The 22,117-nt window shown below is 36.7% G+C and overlaps 2 protein-coding genes across 2 annotated transcripts; one reads left to right on the top strand and one right to left on the bottom strand.

The window, feature by feature from the left end:
• The first annotated feature begins 213 nt into the window (after positions 1-213).
• LOC102600304 (uncharacterized) lies at positions 214-16,301 on the top strand. Its single transcript, XM_006360253.2, has 9 exons — positions 214-335; positions 1,734-1,793; positions 1,867-2,002; positions 2,577-3,874; positions 4,315-5,816; positions 11,052-11,182; positions 11,275-12,044; positions 14,452-14,564; positions 15,744-16,301. Exons 2-9 carry the CDS (start codon positions 1,755-1,757, stop codon positions 16,033-16,035), a joined length of 4,281 nt encoding a protein of 1,426 aa, XP_006360315.1. The 5' UTR covers positions 214-335; positions 1,734-1,754; the 3' UTR covers positions 16,036-16,301.
• Positions 16,302-16,361: 60 nt separating this feature from the next.
• LOC102602324 (tetrahydrocannabinolic acid synthase-like) lies at positions 16,362-20,994 on the bottom strand. The gene is made up of 2 exons (XM_006360257.2): positions 20,847-20,994; positions 16,362-17,801 (listed from the first exon to the last, which is right to left on the bottom strand). Exons 1-2 carry the CDS (start codon positions 20,992-20,994, stop codon positions 16,369-16,371), a joined length of 1,581 nt encoding a protein of 526 aa, XP_006360319.2. The 3' UTR covers positions 16,362-16,368.
• Positions 20,995-22,117: the final 1,123 nt, after the last annotated feature.

Consider the following 22,117-nt stretch of genomic DNA (forward strand, 5'->3'; position numbering starts at 1 on the left):
TCTTTTCTCTTTTCCTTACTTTCTTCTCATTATTTTATTTAGTTTCATAACAATATATATATTCTAGAAATTTCGATAATAAATTTGAGTGATTCCCATTTTATCTTTTTTTAACATAAATTACAAAGGGTATTTTAGGTATTCTACTGTACATATTTGTACCTCCTCTAACCCCTATTATGTAAGCATATTTTAAACTTTGTCCATAGCTACCCTAACTTTTGCTTTTCCCACAAATAGATGACATTGCTCATATGAATTCCTCTTTCCACATATTACTCAGTTTCTCTGTACAAAATTGAATTCTTTGTATTGAAGCACATCTGTGACTTGAGGTACTACCTTGTCTCCATACATATTGTTTTTAGTATATGATTCCTTGTTGTATTTCAATTTTCTTGCAAAAAGATGTTGGTTTTTACACAATATCTGTGCGCTTTCAATTTATCTGCCAGAAACGGTAGAAAATACACCTGAAATGGCAATTATCTGAATGTCAGTGAACCTCATTCTGCATATTTATTCATGGAATTAATATGATTGTCTTCTTCTCCGCCAATATCAATTTTTAGGGGTTTTAGGAACTGGGTTTTAAGCAGATTTCATATTTTTATCGTAATCTTAAGTCCCACTACTTTATGCTTTTTTCTCTATCAATAGTTCAATACCCTTATTTTTTTATTTTTTTTATTTTTTGTTTTTGGGAGTGAGGAAGTAGAATTTTTCATTAACAGTGGAAAATTTATTTGTTCTAATCTAAGGAAAATAGAAGTATAAAGTATTAGGTAGTCTTGATTAGACAAATAAGAGTAATTTTAAGACTATTGGTAGTAATTTAATTATTTATATGTAAGTATGTTTATTGTTGTTTGTCATTTTATTCATCTCTATTATTGAAAATTTATATTGCTGCAAATGGAATACAAGTGTGGCTCATGGGAAGCATTAAATCCAACCTTTATTGAATAGGGAATATGAACAACTGTTTGCCTGAAGGTTGTATATTAAAGATGAAAAAAAATATATATCAAGATGTGCAACAGACATATTCTTTGTCAAAAACAAGAATCAGGTTGTGTAAAAATTTATGGAAAATGGTACTCGGAGAAGAATGTAGTGTATTAGAGATGAGAAAGAAATATATCGAGATGTGCAACAGACATATTCTTTGTCAAAACAACAATGAGGTTCCATAAAAAATTATGGAAGAATGTGTAGAATCAATTGATGTATCTTATTTGTTGGTAACTGAGATACCAAATTTTCCATGTAGATTTTGTAGTTAATCTAGTATTGGTCAAATGATGTTTTTTATTGTTGTTTATATGAGCTGAAACAACTAACCTGCACTATTGGGCACATGCTCAGCACGGTTTTTTTTTTACTAGTAATAGAAATAAGGGAAACTCCTTATATGAGTTGATAACCGTGCGAGTTCAGCAGCCCTCAGTGATAATGGCATACCCGACCCAGATTGATATCTGCTGCGTCTGTGTGGATGATAAAACCCGAACCGACTTGATATTTATATGCTTGTGTCCGGCCACTTCTAAAGTTTAATAGTTTGAAACTAGGGTTTAGCGAAGGGGTTTTAAGTTAGCTGTAATGGCGGTTGAGTGAACCTTTTGAATTCTAGGGTTTAGTCGAGGGATTTATGTGTCCCTACTTTCCATGTGTATGCATAAGTTTCTTTAGATTATTGATTTTAAGCTAATATTGTATGAACTATGAAGGAATCAATTGCGGATGATGTAATGATAAAAGAAGACCTTACAAATCCCTGTTGCATTGCTGTAAGTATTCAAGTTTAACATTTCTATATACTTCTTCTGTTGATTTTTGGCTGATTTTGGATTGTCTTTGCAGTGGAAAGACAAGTACAGTAAATTGAAAGACGGGTACACAAAGCTTGAAAATGGAAGAAATGCTCTTCGTAAAGGTGTCGCCATTTATGAGGTACAAGTCTCCAAAATGCAAGCAGAAAATTTGTCTCTCAGGAAAGGTATAGTTACTTTCCCTTTAGATTCACACCCCCTTTAATTTCTGAATATGAGATTTTTGAGTATTAAATTAAAAGAGAAGCACTGAGAAATTTGTAAATTATTAAATAAAAAGAAGTAAAACACTGGAAATTAATGTCTAGGAGTTTGACCATGCCAGGCCGCCTGGTGAATTAGTCCAGGCGTGCAAGTTCGCTGGAACTCCACTTTTGGTTAAAGAAAATGCTACCAATACTTTTGACTATACACTGGCTGCCTGTTGAATTCATAAAGGTGCCTGTAGGTGGCTCAACCACCTCATTAAGAAAGTGCCTAGGAATTTAAACACGTCATCTTGATTGGTGTCATAGAAACTTGGTGCATACCTACATACTAAACACAAGCGACAATACTGTTTAGTTAGAAGCTTACATTCTTTGGTCTTGTTTAACTTTGGTAGTGAGAGTCTGTGCCCCTTGTTGATTGCATGCCTTGTTTTTTGTCAGAGACATACATTGATTTGACACTTTATTTTGTTTGATTTCTTGGAACTGACACACATTGATTTGCTGCTATATTTTGTTTAATTTTTCCCAGATCTTGGGGATGAGAAAGTTAGGGCAAACAATGAAAAGGAGGAAAAAATAAAGGAATCTGCTTTAAGGGTTTCTTTAGAGAGTGAAGTTGCTGGGTTGAAGAATGAGATTCTCTCCTTGAAGAAAAAATTGGTTGCTGATGATGGAGGTAGAGAAATTAGAGAGCTTAAGGAGCATCTCTCTGAGAGGGAAACAAAGGTAAATGAACTGAAGGAGCTTGTTGAGAAAGAACAAGTGAGAGCAGAGTCGGAGAAAAAGAAGGCTGTGTTGGAGAGGAAAAAGGCAGACGACATGAGGACAAAATTGAAGGGTGAAAAAGCAAGGGCTGATGAAGAGAGGAGACATGCTGATGCTGAAAGGAAAAGAGCAGAAGTAAATAGGCTTGGTTTGGAAAATCTGAAAAAGGAAGCTGATCAAGTGAAATCGAAGTTAGCTTTGGTGATTTTGGAGTTTGAAGATGCTAACAAGAAGCTGGAAGCAGAAAGAGAAAACACATCTAAAGAGAGAAAACGTGCAGATGCAGCAGAGATGAAAACTGTAGAGCAAAAAAAGATTGCAGAAGCCAACCACAAAATGGCGATGGATGAAAAAAGTCGTGCTACTGCTCTATTTCAGCAGTTGGAACAGGATAGACTTACAATTGATAATTTGAAGAAGGAGATTGGTGAACTCATGTCATCTGGTAAAATGGTTAACATCGTATCTAGTGAAGGGACAACTGCGGGAACTGCTCAATTATCATCTGAGCTTGGTCCAGTGGCAGTGGATAGAGATGTTACCATGGTAGATGTTGCTCCTAATTCTGATGCAGCCCAAAGAAAGCTCCAGGAAATGGAACATAAGGTGGTGGTTGAGAAAAAGCGTGTTAAATCAGAGATGAAAAAAGTGGAAAAGCAAAGAAAGGCTGCAGAAGCATATAAAAAAAAGGCATCCGAAGAAAAAGATCGTGCTGATCAGCTATCTGAAGTGGTTAAAAATTACACAAAACAGGTTGAAGAACTGCAGAAGGAAATTAAAAAGCTAATTTCTGCAAGGTCATTAGTTGATTGTCCTCTTCACGCGTCTGATAGTAATGTGCATGTGGAAACTGGTAAACTTAAGCTGTTGAAGAAGCAATTGAAGTTTGAAAAGAAGCTGGTGAAGCATGCCATAAAAGTAGATAAGCTAGAAAAAACTCATAATAATGTTATACAACAGCAACATCTACTTAGCATAAAGCAGGAGGTTGTTCACTTCTTAAGACGTCTAAATATGTTGGATGGTTGCTTCCTACAAGATGATGAGCATGACCTGGAAAAGGTTTGTTTCTGTCGTGCTTGGTATTGTTAAAGCTCTTATATAGTAAGGAGGGTGTTTTTGATTAAGTTTTTCTCAAGAAACCTTAGGGAATTATGCATTATAGGGAAATTTTCTACCAGAACTGGAGTTGGTAGAAACAGAAATTGTGACTGTTTGAACAATTCTCTTTACATTTTTCAGGAATTTGTTGAACTTCATTAAAATTGTTTTTTTTTTTTGACTTTTTTTGAAGTCATGCACACTTGCAGAATGCTCAGCAAAATTTGTAAATAGTATATGATATGTGCAGAAGAGCTCAGTCCTCTATACCTGCTCCATTTTCACATAAACACCCATTTAATTTATTTTTGGGTTGTCTTTATTCCTTCAACTCCTCTAATTAAATTGATGCAAACTATGTTTATATGGTTTCTTGATGATATGATCTTCCTGATGTGCAGGTTTGCAGCTTCAACTTGAAAAACAATTATTCTGGTTTGAAAGCTTGTGATATGCACTGCCATCGTGGGAATGATTCGGTGCAGTTAGCTGCTGTAGTGTCTGATCCGTCTAAGCAAAAGATAAAAGGTAGTGTACCTTCGCTTCCTAAGTGTGGAGGGAACAACCCTGGATCAATATCAGGTATTAACTCTAAATTGGAGCCTTTGCTTAGAGGTTCCAACAAAAATGTGTTACAGAGTTCTGCCATGAATTCCAGTTCAGCATCTTTTTCTGATAGGCTATTGGTGAGCTCACAGGAAAGATGTGCTTCTATCACAACATCAGCTAAATCAGCTGAAGGAAAATTGGACATAGAACCGACCATCTCAAGTTTATCTGGAGATGCAAGAAAAAAGTGCAACAAGAATGTTGTAGCAATTGCTGAAAGTAATGTCAAGAGTCCTATCAGTTGTATTTATACTGAGAGGAGAGCCTCACATCATAAGAGGGTGAGCAGATCTATTGATGCCATTGAATATAATGGAAACTTGAATTCTGAGGGTATCAAGTGGCAAAGACAGCTGTCACAAAATATCTCTTCACATGATGGTATGTTAAATAGTAGAACAGATAGACCTCATGATGAGAAAAAGCATTTGGTAGCTGACATGCCACATGACTCGTTCAGTGAACATTTTAGATCTACCAAGAAGAGAAAAACATCCTGTGAACTAGGCCTGCAGCTTTTAAACAGTAATAGTGTGGCAAAGACAAAGTTTGACAGTTCTGGTGTCAAATCTGATGTCTGCGCACATCCATCTACGAACGATTATAGCCTTCCAGAAACTGCCCAGGATTACAAGGATGGGAAAGACGATGATCTGGGGGATATTGATGAACTTGTCAATGGTGGTTATATGAAGCTTCTCAATTTGGATAATGATGCAGATGAAGAGTCTTATCGTCTAGCCATTGAAAGGCCTTTATCGCCTACACTTCCTGAGATTCAGTACCACAGCAGTGTGGAACTTGTCCCGATTAACACACCTTTATATGAGGGATTCTCAAATGCAAGGGGGACTGTGGCTTCATCAGGCAATTTTGATGTCATCAATGTGGAAATCAATTTTAACCAGTTAAAACACCCTACCATAGATCCTCCAAAAAAATCATCATTACCCGAGAAAAAAGATCATGTTGATTCATCTAAGAGATTAAACCTTGACACAGCTTGCAAGTTATCCTGCAGTTCCTATACAGATACATTGGAAGCATTGTGCAGGTCAGACCTAGCTGCTCCTACTAGTGAGGGGTTGCAGATTTCATCAGAGAGGAGAGTCGTCTCATTACAGGATGGGTTTGCCAAGTATTGTGTCATCTTTTCAAATAACAATGATGAGAACAGCATTTCAAGTGTTTACCATGCTACCAGCCGTTGTCTTGCTCAATGCTCAGCATCATCAGATACTTCTCTTAGGAGTATTCTGGTCACTCTTTTGAATCTTCAAGAAATTTCAAATGAGTAAGCTAAGCTATTCTATTTTGAGTTGGGTTTCGTGCTTACTTTGCATATTGGACATACGTATATTTGTCATACAATTTAAAATTATTTACTTGTTAGTCTAAAATAAGGTTTACTTAGTTCTCTTTTAAAATTTAAAAATTACTAACTATGTAAGTACATTTGTGCAACCAATGACTCAGGGAGTTGCTCTGTAATTATGTTATACAATTTATTTTTTTGAAATTACTAGGTTGTGAGGAGACTCAGAACATTTCCCAGTTGAGATGGGGCTGCACCAGGGATCAGTCTTAAGCCCTTTCCTATTTGCTTTGGTGATGGACGAGTTGACGCGGTCTATTCAGGAGACGGTCCCGTGGTGTATGTTATTTGCGGATGACATAGTACTGATTGATGAGACGCGGGACAGAGTTAATGCGCGGTTGGAGGTGTGGAGACAAACGCTGGAGTCCAAAGGGTTCAGGTTGAGTAGGACCAAAACAGAATATTTGGGGTGCAAATTTAGCGATGTGTTGGATGAGACAGATGTGGAAGTGAGACTTGCCGCACAAGTCATTCCTAAGAAGGAAAGTTTTAAGTATCTTGGGGCTGTAATCCAAGGGAGTGGCGACATCGACGATGATGTTACACATCGCGTGGGGGCTGCTTGGATGAAATGGAGGCTTGCCTCTGGAGTATTGTGTGATAAGAAAATTCCACCGAAACTTAAAGGTAAGTTCTACAGAGTGGTAGTTAGACCGGCCTTGTTGTATGGAGCGGAGTGTTGGCCAGTTAAGAACGCACATGTTCATAAAATGCATGTTGCGGAGATGAGGATGTTGAGATGGATGTGTGGGCACACTAGGAGCGACAAGATTAGGAATGAGGTTATCCGGGAGAAGGTGGGAGTGGCCTCTGTGGTGGACAAGCTGAGGGAAGCGAGACTGAGATGGTTTGGACATGTGAAGAGACGGAGTGCAGACGCCCCAGTGAGGAGGTGCGAGGTAATGGTGGTAGAGGGTACGCGGAGGGGTAGAGGTAGACCCAAGAAGTATTGGGAAGAGGTGATTAGACAAGACTTGGCTATGCTTCACATCACCGAGGACATGACTCTAGATAGGAAGGAGTGGAGGTCGCGTATTAAGGTTGAAGGTTAGTAGGGTTGGCGGGTTGTCTTCCCTTGCGAGGGTTTGGGTTGTTAGCGTTTGGAGCAGTCCTAGCCTTTTGCTGTTTACTGCGTTTCACTCCCTGTATCTTTCTTGTTATTGTCTCATTGGTTGATTATACGCTATCTTTTGTATTGGCTGGTATGTTGCATATATCTCTCCTGTCACTTAGATTTGATGTTCTTGAGCTGAGGGTCTCTTGGAAACAGCCTCTCTACCTCCACGAGGTAGTGGCAAGGTCTGCGTACTACTTACCCTCCCCAGACCCCACCTAGTGGGATTTCACTGGGTTGTTGTTGTTGTTGTTGTAGGTTGTGTTCTTACTACCCAGTAATTGCCCAACCTATTAATTACACATTGATTTGTAAACACACCCTAAGAGTTAGAAGGCAGGATTTAGCCCAAGGCCTGCACGTATTAGAGAGAAGAGATAATAAGATCTAGCCTAAGGTCAAATGGCCATGAATGAAATATTCAAAAATGTCACTTGACAGACTGAATTTTTAGATGTCTCACACCATATGTTTTATGCTCGTATTGTATTTGGTATTCATGTTTCTTCATGGTTGTGGGATATCCGAGAATCATGTGCTTTTATCCCAAAAAGAAGTACCTTACTAGTATCTATATTGTTTGTTCTTGTAATATGACACAATGATGTTACTCTGCTCAACTTACTTCCAACTGGTACTAAGAAATTAGAAGGCTTAGTTAGCTCACATGTAGAAGTACTTGGCATCAATTGAATAATGGATGGACAATATTAACTTTTTCTAGTCAACTTTAAAATAGGGGTATTACTTTGTTGATTATGTCCAAGCTTAATCTGTATTTTTTTTTTTTTTTGATAAAGGTAACATTTGTATATCAATCATCAACTCAAAGCTGGTATCCAAAAATTTACATCATATCTCCCTCCACACTTGTGTGTCGGGCTTAAACAAAAGATAAAGAAAAGAAAAGAAGAAAAAAGAAAACTATCCCTAGATCCTCCTTCATCTTTATAAGGACCCTAGAATGTCTACAATAGCCACAGGGTCATCTATATACTCTAAACTACACCAATAGCAAAAAGTGATAATGCAGTTCATTTTAATCTTGTGCAGAGGGCTGCTCTTGTTATCAAAATTCCTAGAATTCCTTTCTTTCCATATGGTCCACCAAATAATTGCTAGGGCAATTTTCCATCTACTCTTGTCTGTGCTGCCACTGCCCTCCATATTCCAGCTTTCTAGAGCCTATCCTGTTCTCCCTGGAACAGTCCAACTTATACCTCTGAAGCTAGTAAACAAATTCCACAGTTGGCCAACCACTTTACAATGTAAGAACAAATGATTAATTGTCTCTACAACCTGCTCACAAAAACAACATCTTGGGCACATTTGTATTCCCCTCTTCATAAGATTCTCTTGTGTAAGTACAGCCTCTTTCACCACCAACCAAGTGAAAACTACCACTTTATATGGTATTTTAACCTTCCATATAAGCTTCCAAGGCAGAAAGTTAACTTGGGATCCCATCTGATTCATATTTCTATATGCAGAACTAACAGTGAATAAACCTTTGTTATGACATTTCCATTTAAGAGTGTCCTCTCCTTCCTTGAATCCTAAGAACTGATCAAGTGTTCCATAAAATTCAGCCAATCTTTCCACCTCCCAGTCTTGCATCAGTCTTCTGTAGGTAAGGTTCCATCCATGTTCAGACCAAACTTCATAAAGAGTCGACTCTTGTTGTTGGTTCAGGTGATGAATATCTGGGAACAAGGGTTTGAGGCTTCCATTCCCTAACCAAGTTATCTTCCCAAAACCTAATCTGTATTCTTGAATCACAACCTTTTGACATCCCAAGCTCATAAACTGTGCCTGTTTGTAACAATTGAAAAACACTTGTTCTTTGGGCATGTTAGAACATGAATAGGTTTATACAATTCTATTAGAATAGGAATATGCTTACACAATCCTATTAGAATAGGAATAGGTTTATACAATCCTATTTAGAATAGGAATAGGAATACAAATAGGAATAGGAATAGTAAATAGTAGCCTACTTACCTTGTATTCTAGTGTCTATAAATAGGATCTCAATGTAATAATGTAGACACGACAACAATTCAATAATATTTTTTCCTATATTTCTCACATGGTATCAGAGCCTCTACGATCTTGGTAGAAAATCAAAGAGCTTCCGCTACCGGTGGGTGGTTTTTACTCATATATGTCGCCCGTATGACCAACAATTATGTTAGCAAAAGTTGGGTCACCGTGTATCTTTCCTGTGACTATTTTCTCATATTTGATTTATGTAAGCACCATGCCATCCTTCCGGTGACTACCTTTTTTGCATATATGATTTGTGTAGCACGTCCATCTCTCTGGACTACTTTTCATATTTAATTTGTATAATATCGTGGATTTTTCCGAACTATTTTCTCATATCTGAGTTGCATAGCATCATGTGTCTTTTCAGTGACTCCTCAGATTTGATTTGCATAGTTCCATTCGTCTTTCCGATGACTCCTCAAATTTGATTTGCGTAGGGTTGTGCCATCATTCCAACCCTACCCGTATAATTTTTCTTTTACAGTAGGGTCCTGCCATCATTCCGACCCTACCCATATTATTTCTATTTTTCAATGGGGTCGTTCCATCAATTCGAACTATCCTATATATTTTCTATTTTCTAGTTGGGTCGTGACATCATTCCGACCCTACCCATATAATTTTATTTCTTAGACAGTGACCACTTTTAGCCATCAAATCTAATACTCCTACATATGAGCATGTTCCGGCTAGTTTTTTGGTGACTTGTTTAATTTTGACTCATCTATTGATTCTAACATGATCCATATACTTTATACTAGATTTTAAGCACTTTCCGGTGACCGTTGCATTGTGAAGAAGCCTATATGGAGCAACCACCTAATTTTGTTGCTCAGGGGGAGTTTAGTAGCCTTGTATGTTGATTACGTAAGACACTCTATGGTCTGAAACAGTCTTTGCAAGCTTGGTTTGGGAAGTTCAACACCGTAATTTTTTCACTGTGTTTTATCGGCATTTTGCATCAAATTCAGTATTTCATGAGAAGATTAAGCGCATTGAGATTGACTGACATTATGGATCAAATCCCGTATTTAATGAGAAGACAAGCACATTGAGATTGATTATCATGTTTGTGAAGTCGACTGCTCAACATGCAGATATCTCACCAAGCCTCTCATTGGTCCTCGTATTGATTACATATGTAACAAGCTAGGTACATGAATTGTATGCACTAGCTTGAGGGGAGTGTTAGAACATGAATAGGTTTATACAATCCTATTAGAATAGGAATAGGTTTACACAATCCTATTAGAATAGGAATAGGTTTACACAATCCTATTAGAATAGGAATAGGTTTTACACAATCCTATTAGAATAGGAATAGGTTTTACACAATCCTATTAGAATAGGAATAGGTTTATACAATCCTATTAGAATAGGAATAGGTTATACAATCCTATTAGAATAGGAATAGGTTTACACAATCCTATTAGAATAGGAATAGGTTTATACAATCCTATTTAGAATAGGAATAGGAATAGTAAATAGTATCCTACTTGGTAAATAGATTGTATTCTAGTGTTATTAAATAGGATCTCAATGTAATAATGTAGACACGACAACAATTCAATAATATTTTTTCCTATATTTCTCACAGGGCACACATTGATTTTGATCAGAAAGGATGATTTACAAGATGGAAGTTGAATTTTATTCTTGTTATTAGGTTATGATGATAATGTATGGAGGTTTATATAATTTTATTGATAAATTATGCTGGATTGGTTTTTCTAATCTTTTTTCTGGATGCCTTATTTCATATAGCAGTCTGGAGTGTTTACATATTTTAAGCTGTTTGCAAGAGTTCAAGATGCTTTCGGCCAAATTGTCATTCTTAGGCATGTAGGATGTTCTTAGTTTATGTGCATTCTCGTCCTTGTCCATGTCAAGTGTTATGCCTATGCTTCATTAGCTAGCAAATGTTTTCAAATTTGATATGTACATAATGAAACAGGAGCTAACATTTTATCCCTTCCCACTTTTTTCAGGGAGAAGACATGTGTCTTCTTTTCACTCTTACTTCTCTACATTTCTGATACTGCAAAGAGATCCTTTGGAGATGATTGGCAGAGAGACCTGATCCTTTTCATAAATTCTGTTGCTCAGCATATATATGCAGGTTCTTGGCCTTTAGTCTATTTAGATTAAGATGTTTCCTGGAAAACTTTACCGTGTATGTACTAAGCAACTCCTTATCTTCCGTATTTGCAGAACTCTCACATGAAGATATGAGAAGAATTTTTGTGGAATCTTGCAACTTGTATGATGTACTTTCCCTTATGGAGGATTTTCTTTTGCATGGCAAATTGCTGGTGCATGCTGTAAGTTCTGATTCAAATCTTGCGTCCAATTCAGGAATCAATCTTATTTTGGATGGTCGTAGTATAAGTTTGTGCAAGCAACCAGCTCCTACTCAGTTGTTGCTAACTGGAGGAATTTTGCTAGCATCAGTATGTGCCGCGGTTAACCATATTGGTTTTGTTTGTGAGGCTTCCTGCAACATTTTAAAGACGCTGAGATCTGATGCTCTAAATATTCTACATATATTTGCCTATCTATGTGGTTCTAAATATATTACCCTCAAAGAGTATGGCTTATCTATGACTGTGGTGAAGTCATTGGTGATGCTTATTCACAACAATAGATCATCTCCTAATCCTCTTTCCAGTGTTGCATCTACAGTTGAGTCTTTGCCTAAGATTTGTTCAGGTAGTAAGTGTCCTTTTTCAGAGGGTGCAGTTTCCATGGATGCTGTTGCATCCTCACTCTTGGATAGTCTTAAGAGTTATTCTTGCTCTGCTGTGGGGTTGGATTTGATGGAATCATTGAATTCATCAAGACATGGAATGAAATGTGATGGAAAGAAAAATGAGGAATCCACAGATAATGTAGATTTAGTACAATCAGCCTATGTTACTTTGGGGGATTCAAGTCAGTTCATTGATACCCTTGCACTGGTGGAGCTTGTTGCAGGTTTCATGGTATGATTCTTATTTTATTAGTATACTCTGTAATCTTGTGAATTTCTATCCTCTTTCGTGGTTCTCTTTTATTTCTCTTGATCTAGGTCTAAAGAAAGTATGAAGATTTGAGTGCTATTATATGATATTTTTTCTTGAATGAATGACATTGCTATATCAGAACACAGTGTCATTTATTTTATAAATTTAAGAAGTTCTGGCTGAATATATTATCAATAGTTAGTGACTTAATCCTCCCAAAAAAATCTTATCACAAGGCATTGGTAAGTACTTTTGCATACTACTGGCTTCTTTGTGACTTGCTAATTTTAATAAAATTATGTTACCTTATCTAAAGAAAAAACATAGTTTCGAGTATTGCTGTCCTTTTGCTTGGAGAAATTTGCAGAAAGGTTTTTCAAATGAATAGTATGATTTTTTGTGCATTCTTATAGAATGTTCCAACATTTTGCACATTGTCTTCCATCATTTTCTAGTATCCATATTTAGGAACCCACTTGCAAGAGGAGAGCCAAAATCAGTTTGATGTTGTTCATTCAGTAGTGGATGCTGATTTTTTAAAAGCAATAATTACTGCACTATTTCTTATTGTTTTTCTGAACTTGGCAACACAACAATACATGGCTTGTACTGAAACCTTATATACAAGATGAACTCCAAACTTCACTGTTCTGTCTATAGAGTCTAAAACATCAATTATAGAGACAGTTTCATTTGAGTATAATTGGTTACACCGAAAACATAACAACAAAATGCAGTTAAGTTTAACTTTCTGCACACTATTCTCCATACTCTCAGAACAGCTAGAACTCCTCTCTTTCCAGATTTCCCACCATATTGAAGCAGGGATAATTCTCCATCTAGCTCTGTCTTTAGCATGTACACCTGCCTCCTCCCAGCTTTTTAGAGCTTCAGTGACTCTCCTAAGCATTGACCAGGAAATGCCTTTGAGGCTAAAGAACACCCTCCATAACTGTTGAGTATATTTGCAGTGTAGAAATAGATGGTTTACAGTTTCTCAGGTTTCCCCACATAGGAAACATGTAGAACATAAGGTTATCCCCCCTTTTCATTACATTATCCTGAGTCAGAGTTGCTTCCTTAGCTAGTAGCCATATGAAGCATGACACTTTATAAGGAATTCTGCACTTCCAAATTTGTTTCCATGCAAGTTGGGTTCTGTTGACTTGGTTGCTCCATCAACCTGTAAGCTGCCCCTACTTTAAATATACCTCTACTGTCACCTTGCCACCATAACACATCCTCATTTGTCTGGAGTCCATTAAATTTCCAACAATGTTGATAAATTCTGCCACCCTCATCACTTCCCAGTCATTAAACTGTCTCCTGAAGTTGAAGTTCCATCCCTGCATTGTCCACATCTCTGCTATGGTCCTTTGTTGAGAAAGAACTAGAATGTAATTATCAGGGAACAAAAGTTCCAGATTACCCATGTCATGCCATTCTTCCTTCCAGAATTCGGTCTTATTCCCATTGCCCACTTTCACCTTAGAGTTGGATGGAAAAGGAGTAACACTTTCTTAAAAGTAAATTTTTGAATCCACTCCAATTCCTAATATCTCAAAATGAGATATTAATATTACAAACACGTTAACTCAAGTGCTTTTGCATCCTGAACATTTGCAGAAGGATGGAAAATCCGAAAGAAAATACAAATGGATTTCATTTAAAAATCAAAATGTATTAAGGTGAATCTTATTAGGAATTGCACCATTTAATTGGATAGGAGTTATATTTCGTTCCCTTTTAATGTTTCAGTTAATTCTCACGCAATTTATCTCTATACTTAGTTGGTTGTGGTTTATTTTGGGCTTGAAAGGTGTAGTTCTCCTGTAGTTTCTTTTCCTTCTATTTTTGTTACTATCCGTTGTCTCTTGTACTTCGATTATCACACTTTTTGTTGTAGAAACTGTTCTTTTTTCCGAATGCTTTGCCATGCTTTCTATAGTATTTTGCCATGATTTCTTCACTTATGTTATTTCTTTTTCGATTTGCTTTGATATGCATCGGAAATAACCTCTCTATCTTCCAAAGTAGGGGTAAGATTTGCATACACTCTACCCTCCTGAGACTCTAGTTGTGGCAGTACACTGGATATGTTGTTGTTGACTAGGTCACATGGTGGTTATGAAATTCTCTCAATTGATTCGTCAAGCAGACATTTATGGGGACCAATTGAAGTTGTAATGCCTACTACTTCTCCACCCAAATTCTTAACTCTTTTAACTCCTATATTGTTGTATTTGAATCTTCTTTATGCTCACTCCATCTTTTGTTGGATCTTTTTCTCAATGGAGGATGTTCTTGGAGAAACATTTTCCTTTTAAAATAATATCTTGCATAAGAAGTTTCTGCCTAATTCTGTTATTTTTGATCTCTCAAGCAGAGCTGGGATTGGATGTTTGACAAAATTGCATGTCCACTATTGAATTTATTGGAATATTGTTCAACAGAGCACAATGCTTCTGCTATTACCACTCTTCTTGGTCAACTTGGAAGGTAACTGACCAAACTTGTTAAATTATTTTCAGCATTCATCTTGTACATAGTGCTTATGTCTTAAATGGGGAAATATGAGAGGGAGCTCTATTGACATTTCGATTGTTATTGATGGCCTGAGCTGCATACTTGTGTTTTTACCATTTTCTGATCATATATGATGTATTCTTTTTCTTTCGGAAATTGAAGCAGCATTTGTTATGAACCAAATCATTGCATTTCTTATGGGATAATATCCTGATCTTTATTATATTTCTCCCTATCCTGTAGTTTTTCCATAGTTCAATATAAGTGGCATTGCTGATATTGGATGCGTTTATAAGTTTTTGTTTGGCCATCCAGAAATCTTTTTGACCAGTTCATCCATCCATACATGTATATGTTGTCAGTTATGTACTCTGATTGATCATAGTACATCTGCTCTGGGAACTGAACGAACTCAAATTATTTCCCAACTGTGTTCCCATTGTTGGTCTATGCTATAGTACTCATGCAAATAAGAACTTTAATGGACACTATTGGCCTGATCTCTTTTGGACTTACGCTAACCTCAGTATTTCATAGATTTGGTAGACAGAATTAGCATAAACCTATCTCTGTCTACAGGTGTTCCAATGGAGAAAAGCTTTAAGACATGGCTATGGACATTAACAGGAAATGATAAAGTTAAAAAAAGGCGTATTTGTGGATAGTTTACTTATATTATATTGTTACATATCAAGAAAATTAGGTTTTTATTGCCTTATAGTCAGCAACATGAGTTAGAACTCTGAGGGGGTGCTTAAAAAGTCTTCTAGGCCTACAGAGATGAATGAACAAACTCATTCTGCATTTGCTAGAGTACTCCTTATCAGCAATAGAAAAGAAGAAACTTCACATAGTAGTTGGGTATCTGAATTTACTTTTGTATGGATGATTTTGTAACCAGCTTTTGGAATGAAATTGACGGGGAACAGAGTTGGAATACCACAAGTCACTTTTTGGGGTATTTGATTATTTTAGAACCATCAGTTGGATGAAATAAATTGACCTTTGGATGGAGGGGTTGTTATTATAACCTCAATGCTTCTATATCTTAATTGTGTTAGTGTTTGTGTTTTATGTTTATAGCGGCGTTACATTTTTTGGTTTTATTCAGTTCATGCTAAACCGACATTTTATCTATGATATTTCTTACAGGCGTGGACTTGAAGCTTTTGGATATGAAGATGTTGGGATTCAGAGATTACGAAGCTCTTTCTGTGCATTACTTTTGCAACGCGACTCCAAAGGAATGGGTCTCCACCTCCAGTTCTCCACTGGAATTGCTTTAATTGGGCTCATTCCTCTCAGGTTTGAGGAACTTGTTGAAAGTAACATTGAAGTTGCACCAGCTGCAAATCCATGTGATCCAACTGATTGCCTAAGAAAGTGGTTCTCTTTATTGAGCTGCGAGCAGCGCTTATTGTTCAAGGCTCGTATATTCTCCTAGTTGCCTAAGGGAGAATGTGCAAGATTGGCAAACAAATTTTGGGGGAGAGCAATAGTTGAAAACTTGCCCATTTGTGTCTTTGTTGATGTTGATAATTTGCAGTAGTTGAGGAGTTGTACAGAAAAGGCAGTTTTTTTTCTTTCTATATGGTCTACCTTTGCCATTTCTGCTTTTGGATATTACTGGGGATTGTTGGGCAATGCCTTTGTTCCAATTGTTCACATTTTGGACAATGTGGAAAATGAAATTGTTAGTATTTTATAAAATTGTCAACATTTGCACCTTAATTAATTAAAAACAAAGGAGAAACTTGACAATGTTTCATTTAAAAAGTTATAGAGCAAGAGGTGGGATACTTTGCTCATTCCTAAAGTAATTTGTTGGATCAACACTATATTTCACCCTAGCTAATTTTTCAAAATTTCCTTTAAAATACATTTCACCCCAACTCTTTGCTTCTGAGTATTTCTCATTTCCAATTAGTGTTCTTCCCAATTCCAAATCCCTTGTATTTAGATATGCTGTTCTTGGGTTTGAAACAAACTTCCCCATGTAATCATAAACACCATTAACCCAATCAAACTTTATCTTCTCTGCAGTTTGGTTAGGATGATGCCACAGTGCAAAGTATTGTAGGTTATACAAAACTCCTTTTCTATGTGGAAATGGAATTGCATCCTCTAATATTTCACTCATTCTTCCACCATGAGGGGTCAAAATCACAAGTCCATCTCCTGTACTTTTGAACACATTCCATAACCCTTGTAATGCTTTTTCTGATAGAGCCTTTGTCACATAGTCTGATTTGGTTTTGTAAAATGTAAGTCTCTTTTCCTTATTCCTTTCTAACAAATCTTCAATTCTTGAATCTTTTCTATAACTATCTATCCTTATTGTTGAGTTAATCCAGCTCATCTCTTCACAATCTTTAGACTTTAACTTCAATTCTGGGAATTTCTTTCTCATTAGTCTCCGAAGATGATGCTTTCTTCCTAAATATAATGAGTTAAATGAAGCTAGTATCGATGGTCTCCCTAAAGAGTCCTTTTTAGGGTTTATGTTTATTCTTAGGAAAAGCTCCTTAGGGAATTCCATTACTAGTTTTTGCCATTTTTGAACAAGCTTAGTAGCACCTTCCTCCTGAGTTCGAGCAACGGTGAAGAGAGTGACCACGGGTGGTACCTCGACTAGTTGTAACTTCCAAGATAGAACCACCCCAAAACTAGCTGCTCCACCACCTCTGATTGCCCAAAATAGGTCTTCTCCCATGCCTCTCCTATCGAGAATCGTGCCATTAACGTTGATGATGGTGGCATCGAGCACGTTATCTGCTGCGAGGCCGTGTTTTCTCATCAAAGGTCCTTGTCCACCACCACTTATATGACCTCCAACACCTACTGAGGGACAAGTTCCAGCTGGGAAACCTAAGATATTACTCTTATTACCAATGTTGTAGTAAAGTTCCCCTATAGTAGCTCCAGCTTCTACCCATGCAGTCTTTTCTTGCACGTCGATATCGATCTTTCGGAGACTAGATAGGTCAATTAGGCAATAAGGTTTGTAAGAAATGAATGAAAGACCTTCATAGTCATGTCCACCACTTCTAATTCTACTCTCAAATCCTAATTTTTTGCAACAAATCATAGCTCCTCTCACTTGCTCTTTATTTTGTGGCACAATTATATAGTATGGTTTTGGGACATGGGAATTATTGAACCTAGCATTGTGTATAGATGATTCAAGAATAGATTGGTAGTTTTTTGACCCTACAGCATGGACAATATTATGGTGTGGTTGATTGTCAGATTCATTAGAGAGACATAATCCATAAAAATTGTTATTGTGAGAAGTGACTAAGTAAGGAAGAAAAAATAGGACAAACAATAATATTGAATCAAGAGTGACCATTTTCTTAAAATTTTGTTCATTGTTTACTTTTTCAGTTAGAAATTTATTTTATACTGTGTAATAGATAAGATAAGTTATCTAAATAAAAGTTAATACTTTCATTGAACCTAATCCCATTACCATTAATAACCATATTAATTCAAATAACCTTAAGTAAAAATTAATGCTAATCTTTTTTTAAAAAAATTGGCTTGTTTGTTGCTTTTGATTTGGGGTATTAAGAAAGAACCTTGAATTCCATTAATTTATTCGCGTGTGTGTTGCGTGCATGAATGAATAAATAGTAGTCGATTGTTAAAAGGATGACATAGGCACTCAATCAATGTACTATTGACGTTACTATATTCTATACTCAAGAGGTTAACCTGGATTTGAAGATTTTGAATGCACCAATATTATTCTAGCTCAAATATGAGCTCTAATAATGAAAAAGGCCAACCTGAATTTGAAGACTTCAAATGCACCAATATTATTCTAGCTCAAATATGAGCTCTAATAATGAAAAAGGAATTTAGCTGGATTTGAACCCTGATCTAATGTAGTTTCTCTAGCTTATACCAACCAGCACAAGGATACAACTATGTTTTTTATGGATGCACTGTTAAATATATCGTAGTTTCTGCTAGTTTCTCAAAATAAATATACGTATGATTTTTTTCAAAGTTAGCGGGTGCACGTGTATCCCTCTTAAATGTGTGGGTCTGCCTCTAACTATAGTTTTGTGTTTATTTTTTTTTGCTTACTTTTCATCAAATTTATTAATTCTGTATTCTTTTTTTTTTTTGGTTTCCACTATCCGGTGTTCGAAGCTTACATTGAAACCTCGATTACATTTGGATCGCGCACTGTAGAGTCCATTCGGGATCTAAGACTTGTAAAGGGTTCCTAATCTGTTAGCTACTCGGAACAGTGATGTCGCCTCCTTTCTTCAATTTTTGTTTCCTCCGCCTTCTTCTTAAAGTGATCGATCAGTGTTCATCCATGTCATGAATGTTCAAATCTTGTTTATGCAGGCTCTGAAATGTATGTATTGTGGTTTGTGTGTTAGACTCATTTTTACTTTTCCGTAATTTTCATTTACTTCCGGGTGTATGTTCCGATGGATAAGTGTTAGTATGTGACCATCTCATCTAAAAGCTAAGTGGTTACAGAGAGCATATAATTATATTCTCAACACACCTCCTCACGTGTGGGTCTGATTCTTTTTTCATGGGCTAAGTACGTGAAAATTCTTTTTGATAGGGGTGACAGTTAAATTTAATCTCAGGACATGTGTCTGTTATCTCATGTATTCAGGTTAGTCCAATAATACAGAAACAGAAAGTAGATGAAATAGACAGAATGATTTTAATCCGAGTCCACAGAAACCACTGTGTTTCCTTAAGAAATTTAATCCCCTCATTGTACCCGAGGTTGCAGATTAATTCCTCCCAAGATAAAACGGATTAACCTGTTAAAGAAGTAGCGGTACCTCAAACTTCAATAACTTCAGCGAACGCAAGAACAGCAACAAGAGCACACACAGACTCAGTCGATCGACAATTTTGTTTATGTAAGAAAATGTATGTAGAGAGGAAAAAATTTCAGTGATGAAAACCAGAAAAAACATCCCTATTTATAGCCATTTACAGCACGGAATGCGTCTGTTCAGACCCATTTTTTCCAGAACGTTGTGTCTTTTGGGAAAAGTAACGACTTTTCGGAAGGAAAACCGTTTGGAAAAGTAAAAGGATTACCGTTACACGTGAATTTCAAATAAATTCAGTTGCGCCAAATTAATTATGTTAGTTAACTAACATTCTGAATTAATTTATAAGAGAAAGGAATATTATCAATCAATCACATCATTTGCCAAATCCAAATCCAAATCCAAATTCGAAGCCGAGGTCGAGCGACGACGGCGCGAGGGAGCACCTTCTTCTTAACCCTTTAAGAACTAAAGGAAGTGTTTCCTAATATAAGGACAACAATTTCCTCTCTTCTACCGATATGGTAAAAATGACTATTCATTTGCACTTTTGCAATGACTTTTCATTTTCCCTCCAAAATTGGTTCCCCCATTTTCATTGGTTCTTCCACTTTCCATTTTCTCTTTTTATTTCTCATTCACACCTTGCTAAACCCAACAATCCCCCACATGAATGGGGAATGGCTATTGTTAAAAAATATGCATGAAAAACTTGTGTGTCTCGTAGGTAAGGGTTAATCGCATCTGGATAAGTAGGTTTCCCTTTAAACTTTCCGTAGTGAACATATATCGGATATACTCGGTCAATCGGTATATTTGATATCTTTGAACCGTCGAGCTTTAGTGTATACCTAGACAACATAAGTCACACAATCAACCCTTGAACTGTTTTTGGTTCTCATTGTTTTGTTCGTTTCAGCCATGAACACATCTCGGTTAATAAGTGCTTAAAGAACTGGCCTTACCGGATTTTCCTTGAAGCGGCTTACACTTCACACTTACATAGGTGGTTTCTAACTGTGTTATCCCGTAGATACACTATTTGATATACCCTGTATCAAACTTAGAAACCATTAAAAAGTCCTTATGCCTTTATCCTGGTTACTGAACATTGTCTCATCATGAGAATGGACATAAAATAAATTTTGACAATGTTGAACCGTCATTTATGACTTTGTTTTATCTCCTTGAACCTAGATCTTGGGATCTCCAGTCTTCTAGGTAGAGTTACCGCCACTATGACTTGTTCTCGTCCATAGTCCCATTCCCGTCGATGATCTCTCAACTCCCTCTCTAGTTAGGCCTTTTGTAAGTGGATCCGACACATTATCCTTTGACTTTACATAGTCAATTGTGATAATTCCACTAGAGAGTAGTTGTCTAACAGAGTTATGTCTTCGTCTTATGTGACGAGACTTCCCATTATACATAACACTTCCAGCCCTTCCTATTGCATCTTGACTATCGCAGTGTATGCATATAGGGGCCATTGGTTTGGGCCAAAACGGAATATCTTCTAAGAAATTCCGGAGCCATTCAGCTTCTTCACCTGCCTTGTCTAAGGCAATGAATTCTGACTCCATTGTAGAGCGAGCTATACATGTTTGTTTGGATGATTTCCAAGATATTGCTCCTCCACCACTAGTGAAAACATATCCACTCGTGGATTTGGTTTCAGTTGACCCAGTAATCCAATTTGCATCACTATATCCTTCAAGAACTGCTGGATATTTGTTGTAATGCAAAGCATAGTTTTGAGTGTCTTCTAAGTACCCCAAAACTCTCTTCATTGCCAACCAATGATTTTGATTGGGATTACTTGTGTATCGACTCAGTTTACTTATAGCGCAGGCTATGTCTGGTCGTGTACAATTCATGACATACATCAAACTTCCCAATACTCTGGCGTAATCCAATTGAGACTGACTTTCACCTTTATTCTTAGCAAGATTAAGGTTTACATCAATTGGGGTCTTTGCCTTTTTGAAATTCAAATACTTGAACTTTTCAAGTACTTTTTGAATATAATGAGATTGAGACAATGCTAGACCGTTAGGAGTTTTGTGAATCTTTATTCCCAATATTAAATCGGCTACTCCTAGATCTTTCATATCAAACTTACTAGCAAGCATACGCTTAGTAGCTTTTATATTGGCAATGTCCTTGCTCATTATCAGCATGTCATCCACATATAGGCATACAATGACTTCCTGATCCGTAGTGTCTTTAATGTAAACACATTTATCACACTCATTGATCTTAAATCCATTTGACAACATGGTTTGATCAAACTTTGCATGCCATTGTTTCGGTGCTTGTTTTAGTCCATAAAGTGACTTAACAAGTTTGCATACTTTCTTTTCTTTGCCGGGAACTACGAAGCCCTCAGGCTGTTCCATGTAGATCTCTTCCTCCTGCTCTCCATTTAAGAATGCGGTTTTCACATCCATTTGATGGATTTCAAGACCGTATACTGCAGCTAGGGCAATTAACATCCGAATTGATGTAATCCTAGTCACTGGCGAGTATGTGTCAAAATAATCAAGACATTCTTTCTGTCTAAAGCCTTCGACAACAAGTCTTGCTTTATATTTGTCCATAGTTCCATCATCTTTCATCTTCTTTTTGAAGATCCATTTTGAACCCAAGGGTTTGTTCCCTGGAGGAAGATCAACCAACTCCCAGGTATGATTGCTTAAGATTGAT

This window comes from Solanum tuberosum, unplaced genomic scaffold, assembly GCF_000226075.1.
Source record: "Solanum tuberosum cultivar DM 1-3 516 R44 unplaced genomic scaffold, SolTub_3.0 scf00320, whole genome shotgun sequence".
Classification (NCBI taxonomy): domain Eukaryota; kingdom Viridiplantae; phylum Streptophyta; class Magnoliopsida; order Solanales; family Solanaceae; genus Solanum; species Solanum tuberosum.

Coding starts and splice junctions, on each gene's coding strand:
- LOC102600304 (XM_006360253.2), top strand. CDS start 1,755: ATGATAAAAGAAGACCTTACAAATCCCTGTTGCATTGCT. Junction 2,003..2,576: donor AAATTTGTCTCTCAGGAAAG/GTATAGTTACTT, acceptor AATTTTTCCCAG/ATCTTGGGGATGAGAAAGTT. Junction 14,565..15,743: donor CTTCTTGGTCAACTTGGAAG/GTAACTGACCAA, acceptor TATTTCTTACAG/GCGTGGACTTGAAGCTTTTG.
- LOC102602324 (XM_006360257.2), bottom strand. CDS start 20,994: ATGGAGTCAGAATTCATTGCCTTAGACAAGGCAGGTGAAGAAGCTGAA. Junction 17,802..20,846: donor TGCAATAGGAAGGGCTGGAA/GTGTTATGTATA, acceptor TCCATGCTGTAG/GGTCAAAAAACTACCAATCT.